At 36.9% G+C, this 27,178-nt stretch overlaps 1 protein-coding gene across 1 annotated transcript in view; it reads left to right on the top strand.

The window, feature by feature from the left end:
* The window catches only part of LOC127678104 (vomeronasal type-2 receptor 26-like), a 33,996-nt gene extending 7,754 nt beyond the window's left edge, over nucleotides 1-26,242 (top strand). Inside the window, exons 4-6 of the mRNA XM_052172907.1 lie at nucleotides 12,730-12,954; nucleotides 16,781-16,904; nucleotides 25,350-26,242. Coding sequence (XP_052028867.1) covers nucleotides 12,730-12,954; nucleotides 16,781-16,904; nucleotides 25,350-26,242 — 1,242 coding nt within the window. The remainder of the gene's footprint in view (nucleotides 1-12,729; nucleotides 12,955-16,780; nucleotides 16,905-25,349) is intronic.
* The last annotated feature ends 936 nt before the right edge of the window (nucleotides 26,243-27,178 follow it).

The raw sequence follows: 27,178 nt of genomic DNA, 5'->3' as shown, positions 1-27,178 counted from the left end.
AAAACATGTCATAGGGTTTAAAGTTGAGCTAACATTTCAATCAGAAAACAATATGTGCATGTTGTTGAAAAAATGATATTTCTTGTTTAAGCAAATTGAAACAATAATGGTTAAGTTATTTAATTTTCACATTTTTTATCACTTCTTTTAATGTTCTGTGAAGTAATAATAATACACAACAGAGGAGATTTGTACAAGTATAAATGTGGCATATTTTAAGGATTTTAGGTACATTTGATGCCAAAAGTTTATTTTGTTTTGATAAACAGACCCTAGAATAAGACATAACTTTTATGAGACTAGACATTATCATACACGACTGTTTTCCAGCCTACTTCTTTGACTTGTTGCTGTTGTTGTGGTCTATTATACTTGGTTCTACCTTAGTTCTCTGCACCACACAGCGTCATATTAGTTGCAATCCAGGCTGTGTCTTTCATAGGTTGCCTATCATGTCCTGAGCCTCAAATTAAACCAGTAATTCATTGGTTGATCAGTCCCACACATTCTGAGCAACCATTTCCCCAGTACATCTTGTAGTCAGGACAGATTGTGAGTTCAAGGTCTGATGAATGGGTTGGTGTCAGACATGTACCACTGGAAGCCTTGCCTGCTTACAGAAGGTGGACAATTCAGGTTCCATATCCTCCATTACTAAGTTCTCATTAAGGTAACCTTCATAGGTTTCAGGAAGCTCCATTACATAGTTTTAACATCTACTCTAAATGCCCTAGTATTCCATCTCTCTCTGTGTCTCTCTGCCCATATCCTCTCCCTGTGTATCACCCTCACAATTTTTTTCCTTCTTGTACCTATCTCCACACACCCTCTCATCTACCCAACAAATCTTTTGCATTCCCAGGGATATTCATTTGACCAGTCTACCCCTAACCACAAGAACTCACCTTGTTACTTACACTCTCCAGAGTAGTATTCCATTAAGTAAATGTACCACATTCTCTTTATCCATTCTTCCATTGAGAAACATCTTCTTTGCTTCTAGTTTCCTGATATTTTAAACAAAGACACTATGAAGTAATTGAGCAAGTGTCCTTTTGGTAAGATGTAGTGTCCTTTGGGTATATGCTCAAGAGTGGTATAGATGGATCATGAAGTAGATAGTTACCCAATTTTCTGGGGACCCATCATAATTATTTCTATAGTCACTGTACAAATTTGCACTCCCTTCATTAATGAAATTGTGTTCCCCTTGCTCCATTTCCTTACCATTATGAACTGTAACTTGTAACATTGATTTTAGCCATATTGACATGCGTCCAAGATAAGCTCAAAGTAGTTTTGATTTGCATTTCGCTAATGGATAAGCATGTTGAATATTATTTTTATATCTCACCACTTTGAGCTTTCTCTATTGAGAATTCTCTGTTTAACTCCATACCTAATTTTAAAAATTAGATTTGTGGTTTGTTGATGTCTTGTGTCTTCAGTTCTTTATATATTTTGTGTATTATATCTCTGTCAGATTTAGAATTGGTAAAAAATCCTTTTCCATTCTCTTGACTGCCATTTTGTCCTATTGATGTCCTTTGCATCTCAGAACCTTTTTGCTGTCATGAGAGTCTATCTGTGTTCTGTTTATAAAGTTTCTCCTGTGCTAGAATGTGTATAGTTAAATACATTTTGGCAGCACATTCCACACTATCTTCCCTAAAGGTCTGGGTTCTCAAATGAAAAACACACACTCAGTCTTTATAATTTAATATGCTTTAAACAGCTCAATGGTTGGCTACTTGCTAACCTCCATTTGGCTAATCCACCTCCCTCTGATAATCCAGAGTTATCATGTTCATTACCTTTTCTTCTATCAAAGGTTGGTTTCTAGCAGCTATGTGCATGTAAATTTTCTCATTTAAAGTGTTTTTTTCAGGAACACAATTACCATTGACATTACAAGAATTTATAAGTATTTTCAATGCTAATCCCTATTTATCTTCCATAAAGTTCCGTGTTCCATCAATTGTGTTTTAATGTTGTGATCAGAATTTAGCCTTGATTTTTGAACAGGGCTAATATGGATATAGTAGTATTCAACATGACGATAGCCAGTTAGATCAGCACCATTTCTGAATATGCTATCTTTTTTTTTCTATTGTGTGTTTATGGATCCTTTATAAAACTAAGGTGTCCATACATGTGTCAGTTTATTTCTGGATTTATAATTCAATTCCATTGCATACCATGTCTGTTTTTATGAGAATACTTTGTGGTTTTCATTACTATAGCACTGTGGTCCACTTTAATGTTAGGGTTGATGTTACCTCTGGAAGTTCTTTTACTGTTTATTATGTTATTCTCCTGATCCATGAGGGCAGGAGTTCTTTCCTTCTTCTGGTATATTCCTCAGTTTCCTTCCAAGATTTAAACTTTTTTTCATACTAGTCTTTTGCTTCCTTGATTTGGCTACCCCAAAGTACTTTATATTTTGTGGTTATTGTGAAGAGTGTTGTTTCCCTGATATATTTCTCAGTCTGTCATTTGTATATAGGAAGGGTACTAATTATTTCTTTGAGTTAATCTTTTATCTAGGCACACTGCTGAAAGTGATATCAGCCATACAAGTTCCCTGTAGAATTTTGGGGTTTGCTTATATATACTATCATATTATCTGTAATAATGATGTCTAGAATTTTTATTTTCTTGTCTGCATCCTTTGATCATTTTTTGGCTAACTTTCTATGTAAGGCCCAATTTATTAATAACATCTCTTAGCTCCAGCATTTATTGAGCTTTTATCAGGTTAACTCATGCATTGGTAATAGTGGGTGAGGTATTATAGTCTCCCACTACCAATATGTGAGATTGATGATGTGATATGAGATTTTCTGGTGTTCCTTTAACATACTTGGTTTTAGATGTTTGTTGTACAGTTGTTGTGAATTGGGATGTCATATTGGTGGGTTTGTAATTGATGAGTATGAATGTTCTTTCCCATCTCTTTTGAGTAATTTTCTTTTGAAGTCTATTTTATCAGATGTTAGAATATCTATTGTACATTGACTTTTAGGTCCATTTGCTTATAAATCCTTTCCCTAACCCTTTAGTCTGATGTAACTACTATGTTGAATTTGAGATGTGTTTCATATTTGCTTTGAAAGGTTGGATCGTGTTTTCATATGTTCTGATAGCTTGTATCTTTTTATTGAGGAATTAAGTCCATTGATATTGAGATATATCATTGACGCTTCTTGTTTATGTTGGGTGCCAGAAGTGGTTGTATGTTTGAGTATGAGTGCATGTGTGTTTGTTTTTCTTCATACTTCCCTCTTTTGGTTTTTCTGCTGTGACTTTATAAATTTCTTATGTTTTCATTGGTGTATTTTACCTTCTAGGGTTGGAGTTTTCATTTTAGCACCATCTATAGCAGTGAATTTGTGCACAGATATTGTTTCAATTTGTGTTTATCACAGAATTCTTGTTTTCTCCAGCAATGATGATTGAAAGTTTTGCTGGGTATAATGATCTGGGCATCTGTGGTATCTTAGAGTCTACAATGTAATTGCCTAGATGTTTCTAGTCTCCACTGAGATGTTTGTGCAATTTAAATACCTCAACCTGTATATGTTACTTGGCCTTTTCTACTTGAAGTGTTTATTATTCTATGTTCTATATGTTCAGTGTTCTGATTATTGTATAGAAAAGTGAGTTTATTTTCTGATCCAATCTATTTTATGTTCTATATACTTCTACATTTATAGGCATTTTTTCTTTTTTCCTTTTTCTTTTTTTTTTTTTTTTTTAGGAATTAGGCAATTTTTCTTTTTTGAGTGTGCTAAATATGGGACTTTGAGCTAGGATCGTCTCCTTGTTCTATTCCCATTATCTTGATTTTTATTTCTATTAAATTTGTTCTTTCTCAGTGCCCCATATTTTCTGCATGTTTTATGTCAGGGACACTGACTCTCCCTGTGGAATTTATGTTAACTAGTAAACCAGCAAGTCTTGACAGCTTTTTGTTTGTCTGGTTGAGTGTAGTATTTTACTCTAATTTGTTTCTGTTTTACTTTTTATTTTTTTGTAGGATATTTTTTATTATATATTTTTATTTTCTATATTCTTTGTTTACATTCCAAATGATTTCTCCTTTCCCAGTTCCCCCTTCCCCATATGTCCCATAAGCCTTCTTCTCTCCACCCATTCACCTCTCTCCTTTTTCTCTATCCTCATACTCCCCTCCAATGCTAGATCAAGCCTTTACAGGATCAGGACCCTCTCCTTACTTCTTCATGGGAGTCATGTGTTATGCTAATTATGCCTTGGGTTTTCAGAGCTTCTGGAAGAATTAATATTCACTTATCAGAGATTGCATTCCATGTGTATTCTTTTGTGATTGGATTACCTCACTTAGGATGATATTTTCCAGTTTCAACCCTTTGCCTAATAATTTAATGAATTCATTGTTTTTAATTGTTGAGTAGTATTCGATTGTGTAAATATACCACATTTTCTATATCCATTCCTCCATTGAGAAGCATCTGGGTTCATTCAAGCTTCTGGCTATTATAAATAAGGTTGCTATGAACATAGTGGAGCGTGTGTCCTTATTGCATGCTGGGGAATCCTCTGGGTATATGCCCAGGAGTAGTATAGCAGAGTCCTCCGAAAGTGTCATGCCCAGATTTCTGAGGAACTACCAGACTGATTTTCAAAGTGGTTGCACCCTCTTGCAATCCCACCAGAAGTGGAGGAGTGTTCCTCTTTCTCCACATCCTCACCAATACCTGCTGTCTCCTTTCTGACTGGTATGAGGTAAAATCTCAGGGTTGTTTTGATTTGCATTTCCCCAATGACTAATGATGTTCAGCATTTCTTAAGTGCTTCTAAGCCTTCTGAATTTCTTTGGGTGAAAATTCTTTGTTTGTTTTTAATAGGGTTATTTGGTTCCCAGGGGTCTAACTTCTTGAGTTCTTTGTATATATTAGATATTAGCCCTCTGTCAGATTTAGGGTTGTTGAAGATCGTTTCCCAATCTGTTGGTTGTCATTTTGTACTTTCGACAGTGTCCTTTACCTTACAGAAACTTTGTAGTTTTATGAGGTCCCATTTGCCAATTCTTCATCTTAGAGTGTAAGTTATTGGTATTCTGTTCAGGAAAATTTTCCCCTGTATCTATGTCCTCAAGGGTCTTCCCCAGTTTCTTTTCTATTAGTTTCAGTGAGTCAGGTTTTATGTGGAGGTCCTTGATCCACTTGGAGTTGAGCTTAGTACAAGGAAATACGAATGGATCATTTTGCATTCTGACCTACAATTGAACCAGCACCATTTGTTGAAAAGGCTATCTTTTTTCCACTGGATGTCTTCAGATCCTTTGCCAAAGATCAAGCAACCATAGGTGTGTGGGTTCCTTTCTGGGTCTTCAATCCTATTCCATTGATCCGCATGCCTGGCATTGTACCAATACCATGCAGTTTTTATCACTATTGCTCTGTAGTAATGTTTGAGGTCTAGGATACTGATTCCCCCAGAAGTTCTTTTACTGTTGAGAATAGGTTTAGCTATCCTGGGTATTTTGTTATTCCAGATGAATATGAGAATTGCTCTTCCTAGCTCTATGAAGAAATGAGTTGGGATTTTGATGAGGATTGCATTGAATCTGTAGATTGCTTTGGGCAAGGTGGCCGTTTTAACTATATTAATGCTGCCAGTCCACTAGCATGGAAGATTTTTCCATTTTCTGAGGTCTTCAATTTCCTTGTTCAGAGATCTGAAGTTTTTGTCATATAGGTTTTTCACTTGTTTAGTTAGAGTCACCCCAAGATAATTTATGCTATTTGTGGCTATTGTGAAGGGTATCATTTCCCTAATTTCTTTCTCAGTCTGCTTATCCTTTGAGTACAGAAAGGCTACTGATTTGCTTGAGTTGATTTTGTAACCAGTCACTTTGCTGAAGTTGCTTATCAGCTGTAGGAGTTCTCTGGTGGAATTTTTGGGTCACTTAAGTATACTATCATATCATCTGCAAATAGTGATAATTTGACTGCTTCCTTTCCAATTTGTATCCATTTGACCACCTTATGTTGTCTAAATGCTCTAGCTAGAACTTCAAGTACTATATTGAAAAGATATGGAGAGAGAGAACAGCCTTGTCTAGTCTCGGATTTTAGCTTCAAGTTTCTCTCCATTTAGTTTGATGTTGGCTACCGGTTTGCTCTCTATTGTTTTAACTATGTTTAGGTATGGACCTTGAATTCCTGTTCTTTCCAAGAATTTTAGCATGAAAGGATGTTGAATTTTGTCAAATGCTTTTTTAGCACCTAATGAAATGATCATATGGCTTTTTGCTTTGAGTTTTTTTTTATGTAGTGGATTGCATTGATGGAGTTCCTTATATTGAACCATCCCTGCATCCCTGGGATGAAGCCTACTCGATCCTGGTGGATGATTGTTTTGATGTGTTTTTGGATTCGGCTGGCAAGAATTTTATTAAGTATTTTTGCATCAACATTCATAAGGGAAATTGGCCTGAGGTTCTCTTTCTTTGTTGGATCATTGTCTGGTTTTCGTATCAGCATTATTTGGCTTCATAGAACAAGTTCACTAGTGTTCCTTTTTTTTCTATTTTGTGGAATAGTTTGAAGAGTATTGGGGTTAGTTCTTCTATGATGGTCTGAAAGAATTCTGCACTGAAGCCATCTGGTCTTGTGCTTTGTTTGGTTGGGATATTTTCTATGACCCCTTTTATTTCTTTAGTGGTTATGGGACTGTTTAGATAATCTATTTCATCATGATTTAATTTTGTTGTCTGATATATTTCTAGGGAACTGTCCATTTCTTCCAGATTCTGGAGTTGTGTTGAGTATAGGCTTTTGTAGTACGATCTGAAGATTTTTTGAATTTCCTCAGTTTCTATTGTTATATCTCCCTTTTCATTTCTAATTTTGTCAATCTGGATTTTGTCTCTGTGCCCTTTGGTTTGTCTGGCTAAGCGTTTATCTATCTTGTTTTTTTTCTCAAACAACCAGTTCCTGGTTTTGTTGATTCTTTGTATAGTTCTTTGTTTCTACTTGATTGATTGCAGCCCTGAATTTGATGCTTTCCTGCCTTCTATTTCTCCTATTTCAAATAGCTTCTTTTTGTTCCAGGGCTTTCTGGTGTGTCATTAAGCTGCTAGTGTTTGCTCTCTCCATTTTCTTCTTTTTTTATTATTTATTTATTTATTTATTTATTTATTTATTTATTTGGATTCACTCAGGGCTATGAGTTTTCCTCTTAGCACTGCTTTCATTGTGTTCCATAGATTTGGGTATGTTGTGTCTTAATATTCATTAAATTCAAAAAAGTCTTTGATCTATTTCTTTATTTCTTCCTTTTCAAAGGTATCATTGAGTAGAATATTGTTCAGTTTCCACGTGTATGTGGACTATCTTTAGTTTTTGTTGCTATTGAAGACCACTTTAACTCCATAGTGATCTGATAGGAGGCATGGGATTATTTTGATCTTTTTATATTTGTTGAGGTCTGTCTTGTGACTAATTATATGATTGATATTGGAGAAGGTACCATGAGGTGCTGAGAAAACGGTATATTCTTTTGCTTTAGGATAAAATGTTATATATATATATATATATATATATATATATATATATATATATATATATATATATATATATATATAAAATCTATATGGTCCAAAGCTTCAATTAGTTTCACTGTGTCCCTGTTTAGTTTCTGTATTCCTGGTCAGTCCATTGAGGAAAGTGCAGTGTTGAAGTCAAACACAATTATTGTGTTAGGTGCAATGTGTGCTTTGAACTTTAGTAAAGTTTCTTTTATGAAGGCAGGTGGCCTTATATTTGGAGCATATATGTTCAGGATCGAGAGTTATTCTTGGTGTATTTTTCCTTTGACCAGCAAGAAGTGTCCCTCAGAGTCTCTTTGATGACTTCGGGTTGAAAGTCAATTTTATCTGATATTAGAATGGCTACTCCTGCTTGTTTCCTGAGACCATTTGCTTGTAAAATTGTCTTCCAGCCTTTTACTCTAAGGTAGTGTTTGTCTTTGACACTGAGGAGTGTTTCCTGTAAGCAGCAAAATGTAGGGTCCTTTACATATCCAGTCTGTTAGTCTATGTCTTTTTACTGGGGATTTGAGTCCATTGATGATAAGAGATATTAAGGAGTAGTGATTATTACTTCTTGTCATTTCTGATGTTATTTTTTAAATTTGATTATTTAACTTCTTTTGTGTTTGAGTTAAGAAGGTTACTATCTAGTTTTTTCTAGGGTGAGGATTCCCTCCTTGTATTGATGTTTTCCTCCTATTATCCTTTGTAGGGCTGGGTTTGTGGAAAGATGTTGGGTAAACTTGGTTTTGTCATGGAATATCTTAGTTTCTCCATCTATGGTGATTGCGAGTTTTGCTGGGTTTAGTAGTCTTAGCTGGCATTTGTGTTCTCTTAGAGTCTCTTAGACTCCCCAGGATCTTTTAGCTTTCATAGTCTCTGGTGAGAAGTCTGGTGTAATTCTGGTAGGACTTCCTTTATATGTTAATTGGCCTTTTTCTCTTACTGCCTTTAATATTCTTGCTTTGTTTAGTACATTTGGGGTTTTGATTATTATGTGATGGGAGGTATTTCTGTTCTGGTCCAGTCTTGGAGTTCTGTAGGCTTCTTTTATATTCATGGGCATCTCTTTCTTTAGGTTAGGGATGTTTTCTTCCATAATTTTATTGAAGATGTTTGCTGGCCCTTTAAGTTGCAAAGGCCACTCTTCACTCTCATCTATGCCTAAATCCTTAGGTTTGGTCTTCTCATTGTGTCCTGGATTTCCTGGATGTTTTGGGTTACCAGCTTTTTGCATTTTGCATTTTCTTTAACTGTTGAGTCCATGGTTTCTATGGTATCTTCAGCATCTGAGATTCTTTCTTCTAGCTCTTGTATTCTGTTGTTTATATTTGCATTTATGGCCCCAGGTTTCTTCCCAAGGTTTTCTATCTCCAACGTTGATTCCCATTGAGATTTCATAGTTTTTTCTACTTCTGATTTTAGATCCTGGATGACTTAGCTCCTGCACTTGCTTGTTTGTGTTTTCTTGTAATTCTTTAAGAGATTTTTGTGTTTCCTCTTTCATGACCTCAGCCTGTTGACCAAAGTTCAACTATATTTCAAGTGTTTTTGAGTTTCCTCCTTATTGTATTCTGTATTCTCCTGAATTTCTTTCAATGATTTTTGTGTTTTCCTTGTAAAGGTTTCTAACTTTTGATCCATTTTCTCCTGAATTTTTTAAAGTGATTTATTTATGTCCTTCATATGATCCTCTAACAACCTCATGACCAGCGATTTAAAATCCAAATCTTGTTTGTCTGGTGTGTTGGTGTATCCAGGACATGGTGTTAATGGATAATTGTTTTCAGATGCTGCCATATTGCCTTGATTTCTGTTAGTAACATTCCTATGTTTGCCTTTTGCCATCTCATTCTCACTGGTATTAGTTGGTCTTGTTGTCAACTCCCCAGTGCAAGCTGCCTCTTCACAGCTGGCCTCTGGGTGCACAGCTGGCCTCCTGCACTGCCTGAAGACAGGTTCCAGATCCTGAGGTGGAGTCAGGAAGGCTCCCATCAGAGGCCTCAGGACTGGATCCACTTCTCTGCAGGGCTGGACTTACCAGAGCACACTGCCTCCTCCCAGCCTGCCTCTGGGTGAACAACTGCCCTCTTGCACTTCCTGGAGATGGGGTCCCTTGGCCCAATCTGTTCCCAGTCCTGAAGCGGAGACCAGAAGCCTGCTGCCAGAGACCTCAGGACTGGATCCTCAGCTCTGCAGGGCCGGACTCACCAGAGCTTGCTGCTTCCTCCTAGCCAGCCTCTGGGTGCAGAGCTGGCATTTTGCACGGCCTGGTGACGGGGTTCTGTGGCCCAGGGTATTCCCAATCCCAAGGCAGAGACAGGAAGTTTCCTGCCCGAGGCCTTAGGACTGGAATCTGTAGCCCAGGCTGTTCCAGATCCCGAAGCAGAGACCAGAAGGTGCCCACCAGAGGCCTCAGGACTGGATCCTCAGCTTTGTAGGGCCAGATTCACCAGAGCACACTGTTTCTTCCCAGCCAGCCTCCAGGTGCACAGCTGGCCTCTTCAGCCTAGAGATGGGGTGCTATGTATTGTTTCTGTTTTAAATTCATGCATTCATTGTACTTACCTTAAATTCACTATTATTCTTTCTTAAAAATGTCTATCATGTGATAATTTTCTATATGGAGCAGTTGACCCCTTTAGTTCATCTTTTTATCTGACTTCTTTAGATTCAATTGAATATCTTCCATTCGAATTTTTCTCTAAGAATATCAGTTATACATAAAATATTCTGGTGGTTTTCAAACATGCTCAAGACTTATTAGCAAGTAATGCTAATCAGTAATGCTGATGTATTTGGGAACTCTTCTGCTTTGACTTTTCTGTCTGTTGTAGCAGTGTTGTAAAGTCTTTCATTCCTCTAAAGAAATACCCAGGTAGTGTTGCATTCACTTTGTAGTTTTCAGCAGATTATAGCCTACCACAAAGATAAAGAAGATACAATGCTCAATTTAACTGTGTTATTCTGCTTCTTTGTTGTTCTTGACTGTATGTCTGTTTCATTTTCTAGATAACACAAATTTCCTTTTCTTTGAAAGTTTATTTTAACTTTTCTACAAGGCTGGAACATGAATAAAATTTTACTCCTGAGTATTTTTAAATGTGATCATATTCATTTTCCCTTCACTTTAAGAGGAGAGAATTTTACTGATTCAACCTTAAAAGTTGAATCCTCTCTCAGGAATGGATATTTTTCACTTAATTCTTCAGAGAATTGGGTTTTTTGTTTGCTTTTATTTTAAATTATAAGGTCAGGTGTAGTTTTTTGGTATATCTACCATATATAGTCTATTAAAACAATGTATTCTCTGACAGGTACAACAAGCATACAAATAGAAAATGCTTTTCTTCATCCCCATTTCTCTAAGTCTCTTAGCTCTCTGCATACTCACAGATCCTCCAGTCTCTCACTATCTCCCTATTCTATATTCATGTCTTTTGACTTGTTTTTTTCTTTCATGACCCACTAGAGGTATGACCTACAGGCCTTTCCATAAGGGCATGAATATGCAGTTATCCAATGAGGCAGAAGGAATACAAAAATGTTGGTATTTCTAATGACAATGACTTCCTCTCCTTTAGAATCTTTTAAATTTTTACATTGCGCATGTGATGAGCTTGTCTTTATAAACTTCATCCCTCCTCTGAAGTTAAACATTTTTATGGGCTCAATATTGTTCTGTTTCTATACAGGCAGACTTAGCTACAATAAGCTCCTGAGTGACATGACCATGTCACACCTAAAAGACAGTATTTCATGTACCTCCTAACCAGCATCTGATTTGTTCATTCTCTCAATCCCCTCTTTCCCAATGGTTTCTATGATTTGGGAATCCTCTCATGACTGTCCTATTTCAATATGACCAATCAATATTCATGCCATAGAGAAATTCTCTGATATAATCTGACAATAGCAGTATATCATGTATATAAATATTCAGGAGGAAATTCAATAATGTATCCTCTTTGCCAAACAGAAGTAGTAGGCACACCCATAGGACTTCTGATCTCCCAAGACATTGACCTAAAATAGGTTTGTAGTAACAGGCATGAGTCTGTCTTGTAAGGACATCCACAAAAATACCATGAGCAATAAGTTGTTTATTCCCATAACAGTTGTGCCAGTATTTCACCAGTATGCATATCAAGTTTGGAATGTGGGTATTATAGAATGCAAGGTCTACAGTTGGGAAAAGCCTCTGCTGACTTTACTTCCTCAACAGCTTGTAGTTTAGCTTCTACCAGAGTGAAATATGCCAGACAGACAGACAAGCAGAATATACAACAGGGAGAAAGTTTTCAAATTAGTTCTGGCCTCACTGCTATTTTCTGCAGCAAAGTGTGTGGTGTCTTCAGCATTAGGGTTTTACCCTCTGGTTTGTATGTGTAACCAAAGGCAATGATCATAACCTGCATAGTCTTGGGGTCTTTTGGAGGCTTCTTAACTGCCATGAGGATATTTTATATATAATAAACTGTAATACCTCTGTTTAAATTCTTTTGAAATTGCATTTTACTTTGTAACTAGCTTAAAGTTGTAGCTATATATGACTTCATCATCTTCAGGTTTGATTAACTTACCCTACTCTATTCTATCTGAGTCCAATCCACCTTTGCAGGTCTCCATCACATGTTCCTATACATTTCTGTACCACAGTTGTTCTTCTTTTGCCTCCTTCCGTATATACAAATTTCACATTTTAAAATCTGAAAATTTTATTTTATATGAACTTTCTAGAGTTATGTATAGTGGTGAAACAATGTGGCTTTTCTGAAAAACTCTTATGCAAAAGTTTAAACAACCTTATTCAAATCATTTTTATTTTTCATAATTTTTCAAATAGTAAATTTCAAAATTTAGAATCTGTCTGCCAGAGTCATTACTGAGTGACTGAGAAAAGTTCAGAAATAAAACCTGAATAGTGGTGATAGATTTGGTGAAAAGCATATATCTATGTTAATGTCTTTGTATAGTCCTACATGTACTAGTCTTATGATAAATATTTGATAAACAAATCAATAAACCACAAACAAAATCAAAGCCACATGGACATACAGTTTGTGAAAGAGAGTGCAATTATAGTAACCAGGTTTGTTTGCATCCCAGTGAGCTATACTGCAATTTCTGACAGTTATTTATTCTTTAAGCTCCATCCATTCTTACAAAAGGGCAAACTTGGGAGAAACGTCAATGAGGAGAACATTGTGAACCAGGAAGATTCAACAACCAAGCTTGACATCTTTAATTACCATCCTCTGCAGAGTGGTACCAAAGTTCAAGTGAAAGTTGGCGAGTTTCTGTTTGAATCTAACAGTGTTCACTGTCTTTCCCTAAATGACAAACTCATAAATTTGGGTGTATACAACAATCAGGTGAGTATCTTTAAAGTCAGCACTTGTGGAGAAAAACGAGGAGGAGAGTGTGCGGGTGATGGTGGCAGGAGTTCCTTCATAGGAGAGCTCTGGCATGCAGATCCTGAGGGGATAGGAACACTAGCAGGACTAAACATATGGAAGGTTGACAGGACAGGAGCTGCAGGGCTAGTGGGCAGGGCCATTAGCACAGCCCTGAATAACTGCTATAGGTGAAGCTGTTTAGCTGTGAGGGGGCTCAGGAGGCTGAGTGGAGACCAGCTTGGATGACCTTGGCCATGTGAAAGAGAGAATGGAAAAGAGATGAGAGAGAGAGAGAGAGAGAGAGAGAGAGAGAGAGAGAGAGAGAGAGAGAGAGAGAGAGAGGAGAGAGAAAGAGAGAGAGAGAGACTGAGAGGAGAAAGATAAAAGAGAACTTTGAGGGGCAGGAAGTATCCATTTATAATAAGCTGGGTTACATGGTATTGCCAGGTAACTAAGGGGCAGGGAAAGCCTGCTTGTTGCCAGGTGACTGCAGAGGTGGAGACCAGTCAGAACACTAGGGAATGGGGCATGCCACATGTGACTGATGGCCAGAGGATTATGGAGTTGAGTCTCCAGAGTGGTCCCATGGTCCCACAAACACTGTGTGCTGTGCTCAGAGTGGAATTCCTCAGAGAACAGGGTTAAGGGAAGGTTGAGTGCCATCAGTTTGTCCTTTCTAATGCTGAATACCAGAACTTTGTGCCTACAAATCATTGTAAGTATTGCTGATTCATTTTGGATTAATTCTTCAGATGGTTTCATTCTTGTAATGATCAGATACACATATGGCTTACCTAGAAAGAAAAAGGAAAAAAGAAAAAAGAAACCACATCTTGGGCACCTATTTGGATGGATCATAGTGGTGAAGGCTTTAGTGGAAGTAACTGCCTTCAGTAAATAAATAAAATAAACACATGTCTATGAAACCATTCTCCCCCAAATAAGGACTTTTAAATATAACATTCACTTTATGAAGTTAATTATTATCTCTGACGCTTACTGCCTTCACCTGCTATCCTAATTCTACTTCAGTATGCTTCTAGACTCCTATAGTCTATTCTAGTTTTAGAACATTAATAGCCTTTGAGACTTAAAGCTGAAGAAGCTCCCCATCTCAACCTCTTTCTGAGTTCTGGCTGACTGGTTTAACTCAGTTATTCTGGCTCAATGTCTTCTTCAAGCTGACTGTTTCAATCTGACTTCTCTCAGTTTCTGACTGAATTTGTTCTGCTTTGCTTCATAGTAAGTTTGGCAATATATTCTAATCTTTTGGCTCCTTATCAAGTTCTCCTGGTTCTGTCATTACCTCTGTCTAGCTTGTACTCTTTACAACCTGTCTCTATACAGGTTGTGCATTAAAACTCATTGATCCCCAACCCTCATCCTCTTTATGTTTATAGCAGAAGTCATCTAGGAAATGCTATTACAAGTGAGTAAAATTTGTGGAGATAGTCCACAGTTTTGAGTCGCTGTAATGTGTGTACTTTGAGAGTATGTGTGTGAACCCAGATACTTTGACTTAGATATTGCCCCTCTTTCCTGACAGTATTATGTAGCTTAATTTCCTGTGTATTTACTCATTTTATTGGGTACATTTCCTTCAGAATCAATATGAAGATATACTTTCATGTAATAAAGCTGTTTTGATGAATTGATGATTTTCTAATTGCTGATCATGATTTTAAAGAGCTCCTAAATTGATACAAGTATTCTCAAGGACACTTTAAAATAAAAGTTGCAAATAGAGTTCTTTATACCTTCATGTTTCTTGGATTAATTGTGCTAGGGAAAAATAAAACAAATGGAAAAATTAATGATCAATGAGAAAACATTTATTCAATTATAGATCTAAGAAACATCCCATAGGTATTCACTGTGGAAAACCAAGGCCATATGAAACTGTTGCTTTGAACTTATAATGAACTGATACAATGAAGCATTGCTTTGAATTTATATCCTTTCTGCTGTAATGCCTTTTGTTTTTGAACATTTTGTGTATGAGGTAATATTTTTTACATAGATTTTTGTAACAGAAAATCTATAAAAACACTGAAAGCAATAATAAAGACTTGGAGTAGCATCTTTCTGCTTCTCCCAATGTGTGTTTGTTTTTCTGTGGCTTACTTTGACTTTCTTAATTTCTTTTCTTTTCTTCCTTTCCTTTTTTCTTTTCTTTTCTTCCTTCCTTCATCAATTCTTTCCTATTTTCCTTCCTTTTTGCTTCCTTTTTCCTTCATTCCTTCCACCCCCTCTCCCTCTTCCCTTTCCTCCCTCTTCCCCTCTCTCCCTCTGTTCTTTCTTTCTTTCTTTCTTTCTTTCTTTCTTTCTTTCTTTCTTTCTTTCTTTCTTTCTTTCTTTCTTTCTTTCTTTCTTTCTTTCTTTCTTCCTTCCTTCCTTCCTTCCTTCCTTCCTTCCCTCCTTCCCTCCTTCCTTCCATCCCTCCTTCCTTCCTTCCTTCCCATCTTTCTTTTTATTTCCTTCTTTCTGTCTTGGAAAGTTTTATTCAAATTTGAGCCTCTTGCCTGCCAGCAAGAGGTCCCTGAGTCAGTGTCTAAAGAGTCCAAGTAACTAAGTTTCTTTTCTTAATCAAATCCTGCTGCAGAAGGTGTAAACTGCAAGAAGACATCGGCTTTTCACCCAGGATAAGCAAAACCAAGTTAATTGTCCAAAGTCCTCAGCTTCTACCACCAGAATAGAGATAATTAAATAGTCAGAAGCCATCAGTTTCTGGTCCCCAGAACAATAAGAGGGTGTTAATGGCCAGAGGCCTTCATCCTTTGTCCTTCATCTGTCACTGTGTACCACCTTAGTACCTGATTGTAGAAGCTAGCACCCTAGCAAATTGCTTTTCTTTCCTGTCTACTCTAATGAGAGTTGGGTGTTTCCTATCTGTGACTCATTCTTTCAAATCTTTCTCTGATTTGTCACTTTTATTGACCCTAAGTTAGAATTAACTTTCAATCATGGGTGCTTTATTCTATAAAGTAACTTACCTTCTTTAATTGGGATTAAGGATATATTCTGGGATTGAGCCTTACCACAACTAGAAATAGATTTTTCAGTAAATAATATAATCTCAGGGTTCACAGTGTGATTAAATATCATGTGACAGACATTTCTGTATTTCAATGTAAAATTATATGCACACTCATATGCTTATTGATGTAACTGTTCACAATGAACATCTCTGTGATGTGATAAAAATAGGTGATATGTAGTAATGTGGAACATTATGGTCATCAGGAGACCTGATAATTTTTTTCCAATGTAAAACAATGAGTACATCAAGCACCCCAAGGCAGGTCTCATATCCAGGAGTAGTTGGGCAGCACAAGAAGGGAATCCACAATACATCCATACTTTTATTTGGTTACAGTTTTGTTTTTATTTCTTTTGCTTTTTGTGCTGTTGTATTTTATTTTCAAGGTTTTGATGCTTAGTTATTTTGGGGGACTTTAGTCTGTTTTTTTTTTTTTTGAGAAAAAACTCAAATTTTGGCAGGTTGAGAGGGGGAGGACCTGGACAGAGATGGGGGAAAAGAAGGATATGATCAAAATATATGAAATAAATAAAATGAAATAAATGAAAGCAAGAAAATCAATTAAACAATGAAATAAAATAAAGCAACAGTTCAAAAAGAGAATTAGGATAGGAAGAAATAGGCAATTTGGCTTCACACTCTCTAAAAGACTGGTACTTCTTTCTTATAGTACACGGATGTCCTGCTGAAATTTACCATCTCGATTCTAATAATGAATGTCATGAGCTGACTGCCTTTGCTCCACTCATGTCTCCTATACAGATTCCTTTTTCTAATTGCAAACGAAGTTGTCCTCTTGGATTTAAGAAAACAGAGGACTGTTGGTTTTCATTCTGTTGTTGTGATTGTGTCCCATGTCCAACTGGAGAGATTACAAATGAAACAGGTATTTATAAAATGGTTCCAAATGTTGAAATTTGTAGAAATGGTTCTGAATGTGGAAATGATGTACCACTAGATAGGGGTGAAAACACAACACCTGAAGACACAGTTATATTTATGTAGCTGACTCTCAATACTTTAAAACAAGATAATGCTGGGTGGAGGTGGCAAAGTTCTTAAGGCCAACTCTCAGTATGTTGATCTCTGAGTTCAAGGCAATTCTGATCCACAGAGTACCATGACAGCCATGGCTGAACAGAGAAACCCTGTCTTGAAAAAAAGCAATTCTTGATCTTAGAGCATACTCTGTTGGTGTTCTGTTCAGGAACTTTTCCCCTGTACTGATGTCCTCAAGGGTCTTCCCCAGTTTCTTTTCTATTACCTTCTGAGTGTCTATCTTTATGTGGAAGTCCTTGAACCATTTGGGGTTGAGTTTAGTACAAGGAGCTAAGATGGATCCATTCGCTTTCTTCTGCATGCTTACCTCCAGTTGAACCAGCACCATTTGTTGAAAAGGCTATCTTTTTTCCACTGGATATTTTCAGTCCCTTTATCGAGTATCAAGTGGCCATAGGTGGTGTGGGTACATTTCTGGATCTTCAATCCTATTCCATTGATGAACTGCCTGTCATTGTACCAACACCATGTAGTTTTTAACACTATTGCTCTGTAGTATTGCTTGATGTCAGGGATACTGATTCCCCCAGAATTTCTTTTTTTGTTATGAATAGTTTTAGTTATCCTGGGTTTTTTGTTATTCCAGATGAATTTGAGAATTGCTCTTTCTAACTTTGTGAGTAACTGAGTTGGGATTTTGATGGTTATTTCATTGAATCTGTATATTGCTTTTGGCCAAATGGCCATTTTAACTAAATTAATCCTGCCAATCTATGAGCATGGGAGATTTTTTTCATTTTCTGAGGTATTCTTCCATTTCCTTCTTCAGAGTCTTGAAGATCTTGTCATATATATCTTTCACTTGTTTGGTCAGAGTCACACCAAGGTACTTTATAATGTTTGTGGCTATTGTGAAGGGTATCACTTCCCTCATTTCTTTCTCAGCCTGCTTATCCTTTCACTATAGGAAGGCTACTTATTTGCTTGAGTTGAGATAAACTTGTCACTTTGCTGAAGTTGTTTATCAGCTGTAGGAGTTCTCTAGTGGAGTTTTTGGGTCACGTAGGTAGACTATCTTATCATCTGCAAATAGTGATAGTTTGACTTCTTCCTTTCCAGTTTGTATCCCTTTGACCTCCTTATGTTGTCTAATTGCGCAAGCTAGTACCTCAAGTGCAATATTGAAAAGATAAAGAGAGAGGGTGCAGCCTTGTCAAATCTCTGATTTTAGTGGGATTGTTTTAGTTTCTCTCAATTTAGTATGATGTTGGCTACCAGTTTGCTGTATATTGCTTTTAGAATGTTTAGGTATGGGCCTTGAATTCCTGTTCTTTCCAAGACTTTAAGCATGAAAGGATGCTGAATTTTATCAAATGCTTTTTCAGCATCCAATGGTATTAAGCCTACTTGATCATGGTGGATGATAGTTTTTATGTGTTCTTGGATTTGATTCGCAAGAATTTTATTGAGTATTTTTGCATCGATGTTCATAAGGGAAATTGGTCTGAAGTTCTCTTTCTTAGTTGGATCTTCGTGTGGTTTTGTTATCAGCATAATTGTGGCTTCGTAGAAGGAGTTGGGTAGTGTTTCTTCCATTTCTATTTTGTAGAATAGTTTGAAAAGTATTAGTGTTAAGTCTTCTTTGAAGGTCTAATAGGATTCTACACTTAACCCATCTGGTCCTGTGATTTTTTTTGGTTGGAAGACTTTCTATGGCTCCTTCTATTTCTTTAGGGGTTATGGGACTGTTTAGATGATCTATTTGATACTGATTTAATTTTGGTATTTGGTATCTGTCTAGGAAATTGTCCATTTCCTCCAGATTCTCCAGTTGTGTTGAATATAGGCTCTTGTAGAAGGTTCTGATGATTTTTTTGAATTTCCTCAGTTTCTGTTGCTATATCCCCCTTTTCATTTCTAATTTTGTTAATCTGGATACTGTCTCTGTGCCCTTTGGTCAGTCTGGCTAAGGGTTTATCTATCTTGTTGATTTTCTCAAAGAACAAGCTCCTGGATTTATTGATTCTTTGTATGGTTCTCTTCATTTCCACTTGATTGATTCCAGCCCTGAGTGTGACCTCATAAACTTCAAAAAGTTTCTGTACGGCAAAGTATACCATCAAAAGTACAAATTGGCAAACAACAAATAGGGATAAGATCTTCATCAACCTATATCAAATAGAGGACTAATATCCAATATATACAAAGAACTCAAGAAATTAAACCCCAGAAATCCAAATTACCCTATTAAAAATGGGCTACAGAGCTACACAAAGAATTGTGTACAAATTGGCAAACAACAAATAGGGATAAGATCTTCATCAACCTATATCAAATAGAGGACTAATATCCAATATATACAAAGAACTCAAGAAATTAAACCCCAGAAATCCAAATTACCCTATTAAAAATGGGCTACAGAGCTACACAAAGAATTTTCACTGGAAGAACTTCGGATGACTGACTTAGAAGTATCTTAAAAAAAAATGCTCAACTTCTTTAGTCTTTAGGGAAATGCAAATCAAAACAACCCTGAGATTTCACCTTACACCAGTCAGAATGGCTAAGATTTAAAATTCAGGAGACAGCACTGTTGACTAGGATGTGTAGAAAGAGGAATACTCCTCCACTGCTGGTGGGGTTGCAAATTGTTAAAATCAGTCTGGCGTTTCCTCAGAAAACTGGGCAAGTCACTTTTGTAGGATCTTGCAATACCACTCCTGGGCATATACCCAGCGGATTCCCCAGCAGGTATTAAAGATTAAAAAAAAAAAAAAAAAAAAAGATACATGTTCCACTATGTTCATAGCAGCCCTGTTTATAATAGCCAGAACATGGAAAGAACCCAGGTATCCCTCAATGGAAGAATGGATGCAAAACATGTGGTATATACACACAATGGAGTACTATTCAGCCATTAGAAACAATGAATTCAGGAAATTCTTAGACAAATGAATGGAGCTAGAGAACATCATACTAAGTGAGGTAACCCAGGCTCAAAAGATTAATCATGGTATGCACTCACTAATAAGTGGATATTAGCCAAGAAAATTGGAATACCCAAACATAATCTACACATTAAATGATGTAAAAGAAGTACAGAGGAGTAGCCTGGTTCTGGAAAGACTCAGTGTAGCAGTATAGGGCAAAAGCAGAACAGGGAAGTGAGAAGGGGTGGATGGGAGAACAGGAGGAGGGAAAAGGGCTTATGGGACTTTCAGGGAGTCTCTGGATGGTCTTTCCGTCAGACTCTGCTCCAAATTTTGTCTCTTTATCTCCTTCTGTGGGTATGTTTTCTTCTTTCTATAAAGGACCCAATAATCCATACGTTGTTCTTGCTCCTTCTTGGGCATGATTTGATATGGGAAATGTGTCTTGGGTATTCCAAGCTTCTGGGCTAATATCCATTTATCAGTGAATGCATACCATGAGTGTTCTTCTGTGATTGGGTTACGTCACTAAGGATGATATTTTCCAGTTCCATCCGTTTGTTTATGAATTTCATGGATTCATTGTTTTTAATGTCTGAATAGCACTCCATTGTGTATATATACCACATTTTCTGTATCCATTCCTCTTGTTGGGGAACAGCTTGGTTCCTTCCAGCTTCTGGCTATTATAAATAGGACTTCTATGAACATAGTGGCGCATGTTTTCTTATTACAGGCTGTAGAATCCTCTGGGTATATGCCCAGGAGTAGAGAGGCCTCCAGTAGTATTATGCCCAGTTTATTGAGTAACCACCAAACTAATTTCCAGAGTGGTAATACCACCTTGCAATCCCACCAACAGTGGAGGAGTGTTCCTTTTTCTCCACAACCTCTCCAGCACCTGCTGGCCCTGAGTTTTTGATCTTAACCACCTTGACCAATGTGAGGTGAAATCTCAATGCTGTTTTGATTTGCATTTCCCTGATGAATAAGAATGTTAAACATTTATTTAGGTGCTTCTCAGCCATACACTATTCCTCAGTTGAAAATTCTTTGTTTAGCTCTTTACCCCATTTTTTACCAGTGTTGTTTGGTTCTCTGGACTTGAGTTCTTGTATATTTTGGATATTAGCCCTCTGTCGGATGTAAGGTTGGTAAAGATCTTTGTTAATTTGGATACTGTCTCTTTGCACTCTGATTAGTCTGGCTTACCATTTACCTATCTCTGTTGATTTTTTTCAAAGAGCCAGCTCCTAGTTTTTTGATTAATTGTATGTCTCTTTTTTGTTTAAATTTAGTTGATTTTGGCCACGAGTTGGATGATTTCCTGCCTTCTACTCCTCTTCAGTGTACTAGCTTCTTTCTTTTCCAGAGCTTTCAGGTGTGCCATTAAGAAGCTAGTGTATACTCTCTACAGTTTCTTTTTGGAGGCCCTCAGAGTTATAGGTTTTCCTCTTAGCACTGCTTTCATTGTGTGCCATAAGTTTGGGAATGCTATGCCTTCATTGTCATTAAATTCTGAAAAGTCTTTAATATCTAAACTTATTTCTTCCCTGAGAAAGGTATAATTGAGTAGAGCATTCATCCCAACCAACGGAACTTAGTAATTCGGGGAGCCGAGGAGGACCCAAGCCTGAAAGAGAAAATGGGAGGGAAAGGAAAGCAAGGTCAAGCAAACAGGGTGTCTTTGTCAACACCTCTTTAATGAAATGCAAAACACCTGCTTTTGAACCCACATTAAGAGGAAGTAGGGAGTGGCTGAAGGGAATGTTAGAGTCACAGAAAGAGAAAAGGACATCCAGGGCAGATGTTGACTCTGGCTTGAGGCATCTACAGTTTTCCTGGAATGCTGGTTCTGCCCAGGCCATCCCAGGTGTTCAGCCAAGTAAAGAACCGGTTGGTCAGCCTTGTGTAAAGAATAGGGGGAGTTCAGCTGTAAACAGCAAGGTCAGTGAACTTTCAAGGTGAGGGCTGTTGAAAGTCTGGTTTTCTAGAATTTGGTTTCCGACAAGCATTGTTCATCTTCCATGTTTATATGGGCTTTCTGTTATTTTTGTTGCTATTGAAAACCAGTCTTAATCTGTAGTTATCTGATAAGAGGCATGGAATTACTTCCGTCTTCTCATATCTGTTGAGGTCTGTTTTGTGTTGATTTTGAAGAAGATACCATGAGGTGGTTAAAAGATATATTCTTATGATTTAGGTTGAAATGTTATATAGATATCTGTTAAATCCATTTGGTGAAAAACTTCAATTTGTTTGACTGGATCTCTGATTAGTTTGTGTTCCCTGATTGGTCCATTGAGGAGAGTGGAATGTTAAAGTCACCCACAATCATTGTGTGAGGTGCAATGTGTGATTTGGGCTTTAGTAAAGTTTCTTTTATGACTGAGTGTACACTTTTGAGTATATATGTTCAGAATTGAGAGTTCTTCTTGGCAGATATTTCCTTTGATGATTATAAAGTGTCCTTCCGTGTCTTTTATGATGTCTTTAGGTGGAAAGTTGATGTTTTCCCTGTATTATAATGGCTACTCAAGCTTATTTCCTTAGACCATTTTCTTGGAAAATTATCTTCCAGCCTTCTACTCTGAGGCAGTGTTTTTCTTTGAATACATGGTATGTTTCCTGTATGCCACAAAATTGGGGATCCTGTTTAAGTAGCCAGTCTTTTAGTCTATGTCTTTTTATTGGGGAATTGAGTCCATTGATTTTAAGAGATAGTGATTTTTGCATCCTGTTATTTTTGATGTTATTTTAATGGTTGTGTAGTTTTCTTCTTTAGGGTTTGTTGAAATTAGATTACTAAATTACGTTTTGTAGAGTGTAGTTGCCCTCTTTGTATGGGCATTTTTGATTTATTATCCTTTTTAAGAGCTGGATTTGTGGAAAGGTATTGTGTAAATTTGGTTTTATCATGGAATATCTTGGTTTCTCCATCTATAGTGATTGAGAGTTCTGCTGGGTATGTAGTCTGGGCTGGCATTTGTGTTCTTCTAGAGTCTGTGTGAGATCTGCCCAGGATATTCTGGGTTTCATGGTCTGTGGAGAGATGTCTGGTGTAATTCTGATAGGTCTTCCTTTATATGCTACTTGGCCTTTTTCTCTTACTGCTTTCAATATTCTTTGTTTAGCATATTTGGGGTTTTGATTTTTATGTGATGGAAGGTATTTCTGTCCTTGTGCAGTCTGCTTCAAGTTCCATAAGCTCCTTGTGTGCCCAGGGGTTTTTCTTTCTTTAGATTAGGGAAGAGTTCTTTAATTTTGTTGAAGATTTTTACTGGCCCTTTAAGTTGTAAATCTTCACTCTCCTCTATACCTATAATCCTTAGGTTTGGTCTTCTCATTGTGTCCTGGATGTCCTGGATGTTTTGGGTTACAAGCTTTTAACATTTTGCATTTTCTTGGACTGTTGAGTCAATGTTTTCGGTGGGATCTTCAGCACCTCAGATTCGTTCCTCTATCTCTTGTAATTTATTGTTGTTGTTTGCATCTATGGCACCTGATTTCTTTTCAAGGTTTTATATCTACAAATTTGTCTCCATTTATAATTTCTTAGTTGTTTCTACTTCCTTTACAGATCCTGGATGGTTTTTCTCAGTTCCTTGATTTGTTTGTTTGCATTTTCCTCTAATTCTTTAAGGGATTTTTGTGTTTCCTCTATCAGGACTTCTGCCTGTTGACCCTTGTTCTCTTGAATGTCTTTAAGTGATTTTTGTATTTCCTCTTTATGGCCTTCTATCTATTAACCCATGTTTTCTTGTATTTCTTTAAGCAGTTTTTGTGTTTCCTTTTAAAGGGCTTCAACCTGTTGACTCATGTTCTCTCTGTAGGATTTTTTTATTATATATTTTTATTTTCTATATTCTTTGTTTACATTCCAAATGATTTCCCTCTTCCCAGTTCCCCCCTCCCCATATGTCCCATAAGGATACTTCTCTCCAACCATTCTCCAAGCATTTCCCTCCTTTTTCTCAGTCCTGGTACTCCCCTTCAATGCTAGATCAAGCCTTTCCAGAATCAGGGCCCTCTCCTTACTTCTTCAAGGGATTCATTTGTTATGCTAATTGTGTTTTGGGTATTCAGAGCTTCTGGGCTAATTAATATCCACTTATCAGAGATTGCATTGCATGTGTATTCTTTTGTGATTGGGTTACCTCACTTAGATTGATATTTTCCAGTTTCAACCATTTCCCTAAAAAAATTCATGAATTCATTGTTTTTAGTTGTTGATCAGTATTCCATTGTGTAAATATATCACTATTTCTGTATCCATTCCTCCATTGAGGGACATCTGGGTTCTTTCCAAATTTTGGCTATTATAAATAAGGCTGCTATAAACATAATGGAGTATGTGTCCTTATTGCATGCTGGAGAATCCTCTGGGTATATGCCCAGGAGAGGTGTAGCAGGGTCCTCCGGAAGTGTCATGTCCAGTTTTCTGAGGAACTGCCAGACTGATTTCCATAGTGGTTGTACCATCTTACAATTCCACCAGCAGTTGAGGAGTGTTCCTCTTTCTCCACATCACTGGCAACACCTGCTGTCTCCTGAGTTTTTAACCTTAGCCGTTCTGACTGGTGTGAGGTGAAATCTCAGTGTTGTTTTGATTTGCATTTCCCTAATGATTAATGATGTTGAACATTTCTTAAGGAGCTTCTCAGCCATCCGAGGTTTTTCAGGTGAAAATTCTTTGTTTAGCTCTTTACCCCATTTTAATAGTGTTATTTGATTCATGTTGTCCTAAACTTCTTTAATGGAGTTATTTATGTTCTTCTTGAAATCCTCTATCAGGATCATCTGTTTGTTTCAAATATGTTTTTCTGCTCATGCTATGGTTGATGTCTCTATATTGATATGCATACAGGTAGCATGAAGTGAACTCAGTGGGTAAAAAAAAAAAACAAAATAGAAATAAAGTTGGGAGAAAGAATTATTGGAGGGACAGAGAGAAGGAGTTGCAGGGGGAAGGAATTGGAGTAGATTTGAAAAAATGCATGATATTCATATATGATGTTCTCAAGTAATAAACAATATTTGCTAAACAAATTGAACAAAAGGAAAATCTTAAACTCTCAAAGTCAACTTTAACTTTCTTTCATAAACAAATATAATTTTTATATTGTCTGATTCCCCTCAACATCATTTCTACATTTCTCATTCCCTCATATTGTTCAAGTCCACTCATGTTCTGAATATGTTATGTATACAGTATATATGTATTTTTCTCTCAGAAATAAATAATGTATTCATTAATTGTCTTTCAATATCATATTTCAGTGAATATATCCACAGAAATTTTCTAAAGACTTCAACAATTTCTCTATGCAAGATATAGGTCTTATAGGTACATTTGGAAATTTATGGGTTGAATGTAATAGAACAATCTGCCTCATTTTCAGGAATGGATCAATGCTTCAAATGTCCAGAAGACCAGTATCCAAATAAGCAGAGGAATCAATGTCTCCCTAAAATTATAGCATTTTTATCCCATGAAGATCCTCTGGGAGTGGTTTTGGTCTCTGTGACCATTAGTTTAACTGCCATTTCAGCCATGATTTTAGGATTATTCATTCGCTATCGGGACACACCCATTGTCAGAGCAAATAACAGAAACCTCAGTTATGTCCTCCTTGTTTCTTTAATGCTATGTTTCTTTTGCTCATTGACATTCATTGGGCAACCCACAACAGTCACTTGTGTCTTGAGACAAATGATTTTTGGGATTGTATTTTCTGTTGCTGTTTCTGCTATTTTGGCAAAGACATTCATTGTGGTCATGGCCTTCAAAACCATCAAACCAGGAAGCACCTTACAAATGTGGATGGTGACCCGACTCTCAAATGCTATAGTCTGCTGTGGTTCCATCATTCAAGTGTGCATCTGTGCAGTCTGGCTGGGAACATATCCTCCCTTCCCTGATGTTGACATGCAGTCAGAGCATGGACAAATCATCCTCTTATGCAATGAGGGTTCCACCCTTGCTTTCTATTGTGTTCTGGGGTACTTGGGCTTTCTGGCCAGTCTCAGCTTGCTTATTGCTTTTCTGGCTAGAAGGCTACCTGACACCTTCAATGAGGCAAAAACAATCACATTCAGCATGATGGTTTTCTGTAGTGTGTGGATTTCTTTTATACCCACTTACCTGAGCTCCACGGGCAAAACCATGGTAGCTGTGGAAATCTTTTCAATTCTGGCTTCCAGTGCTGGTTTACTAGGATGTATGTTTCTTCCCAAATGCTATATGATCCTACTGAGATCAGGTGGCCATTTCAGAAAGAAGGTCTTTACATGAATTCTTTAAGACAAAGGAATTTATTGTGATTTCTGTAAAATGAATCATGTCAGAATATTCAAAAGAGTGGTGTGAAGCCAATGCATTTCATCAAATAATGGCATCTGCAATTTAATCACCTGTCCCTGCAATCATTTGAGCCAACTAGACACCATGAAGTCAGCCATCTAAGTTTAGATAGTTGCCTACTAGTGGTGACTTTAGGGATGCTTACTAGATGTTTCTTTAAATCACAGGTTTTTTTTTTTTTTTTTTTTTTTTTTAATTTTTTAAACAATGTAACAGGACTGGGAATGTTAATTTTAAGAATGAGAGCACATCATTTGTATAGAATAAAAGTAACAGATGTTTTAAAATGTGACTCTTCTCTGTTAGTCATATGCAGCCTTAGTCTTTATATACAATACAGGTTAATTTCAATGTAGTCATGAGTTCTGTAACAGAAATTTCATGGTTGCTGTTTCTCACTTCTGAAGGGCCTGACAAAGAACATAGTTTATCACGTAAGTTTCACAATATTGGGATGTTTTTGTGGTGTTCTTTATACTCCGGTGAAACCACATAGATGCAAGATTAGGAAGAGTCCCGGGGGAAAAAACTTAGAGTATTATCCTGAGGATATCCAAAAGATCAGTGGATAGAGTCTCCTGAGAGATTAAGCAGTCACCATGGGAAGTGCTTTTCTCTTTCAAAGTTACGAGTTTCACATTGTCTTCACAGAGTGAAAGCTGATATCATTTATAATCATTGGAATCTACTCTCAACGAGAGATTATATTATGGTAAATGTGTGCTTGGACAAGAGGTATTTAGGCCAGGGATTCAACAGGACTTGGAGAATCATAGAATTTTATACCTAGACCATGTAATTTTCAGGTATTTTCCTTTATCTAGCAAAGGATTTATTTTAAACATGATTACCAGACCAAGCCCAGTT

The sequence above is a fragment of the Apodemus sylvaticus genome, chromosome 2, assembly GCF_947179515.1.
Source record: "Apodemus sylvaticus chromosome 2, mApoSyl1.1, whole genome shotgun sequence".
In the NCBI taxonomy this organism is placed as follows: Eukaryota; Metazoa; Chordata; class Mammalia; order Rodentia; family Muridae; genus Apodemus; species Apodemus sylvaticus.
Note: the sequence above shows the minus strand (reverse complement) of the source record. Positions and strands in the feature narration are given on the sequence as shown.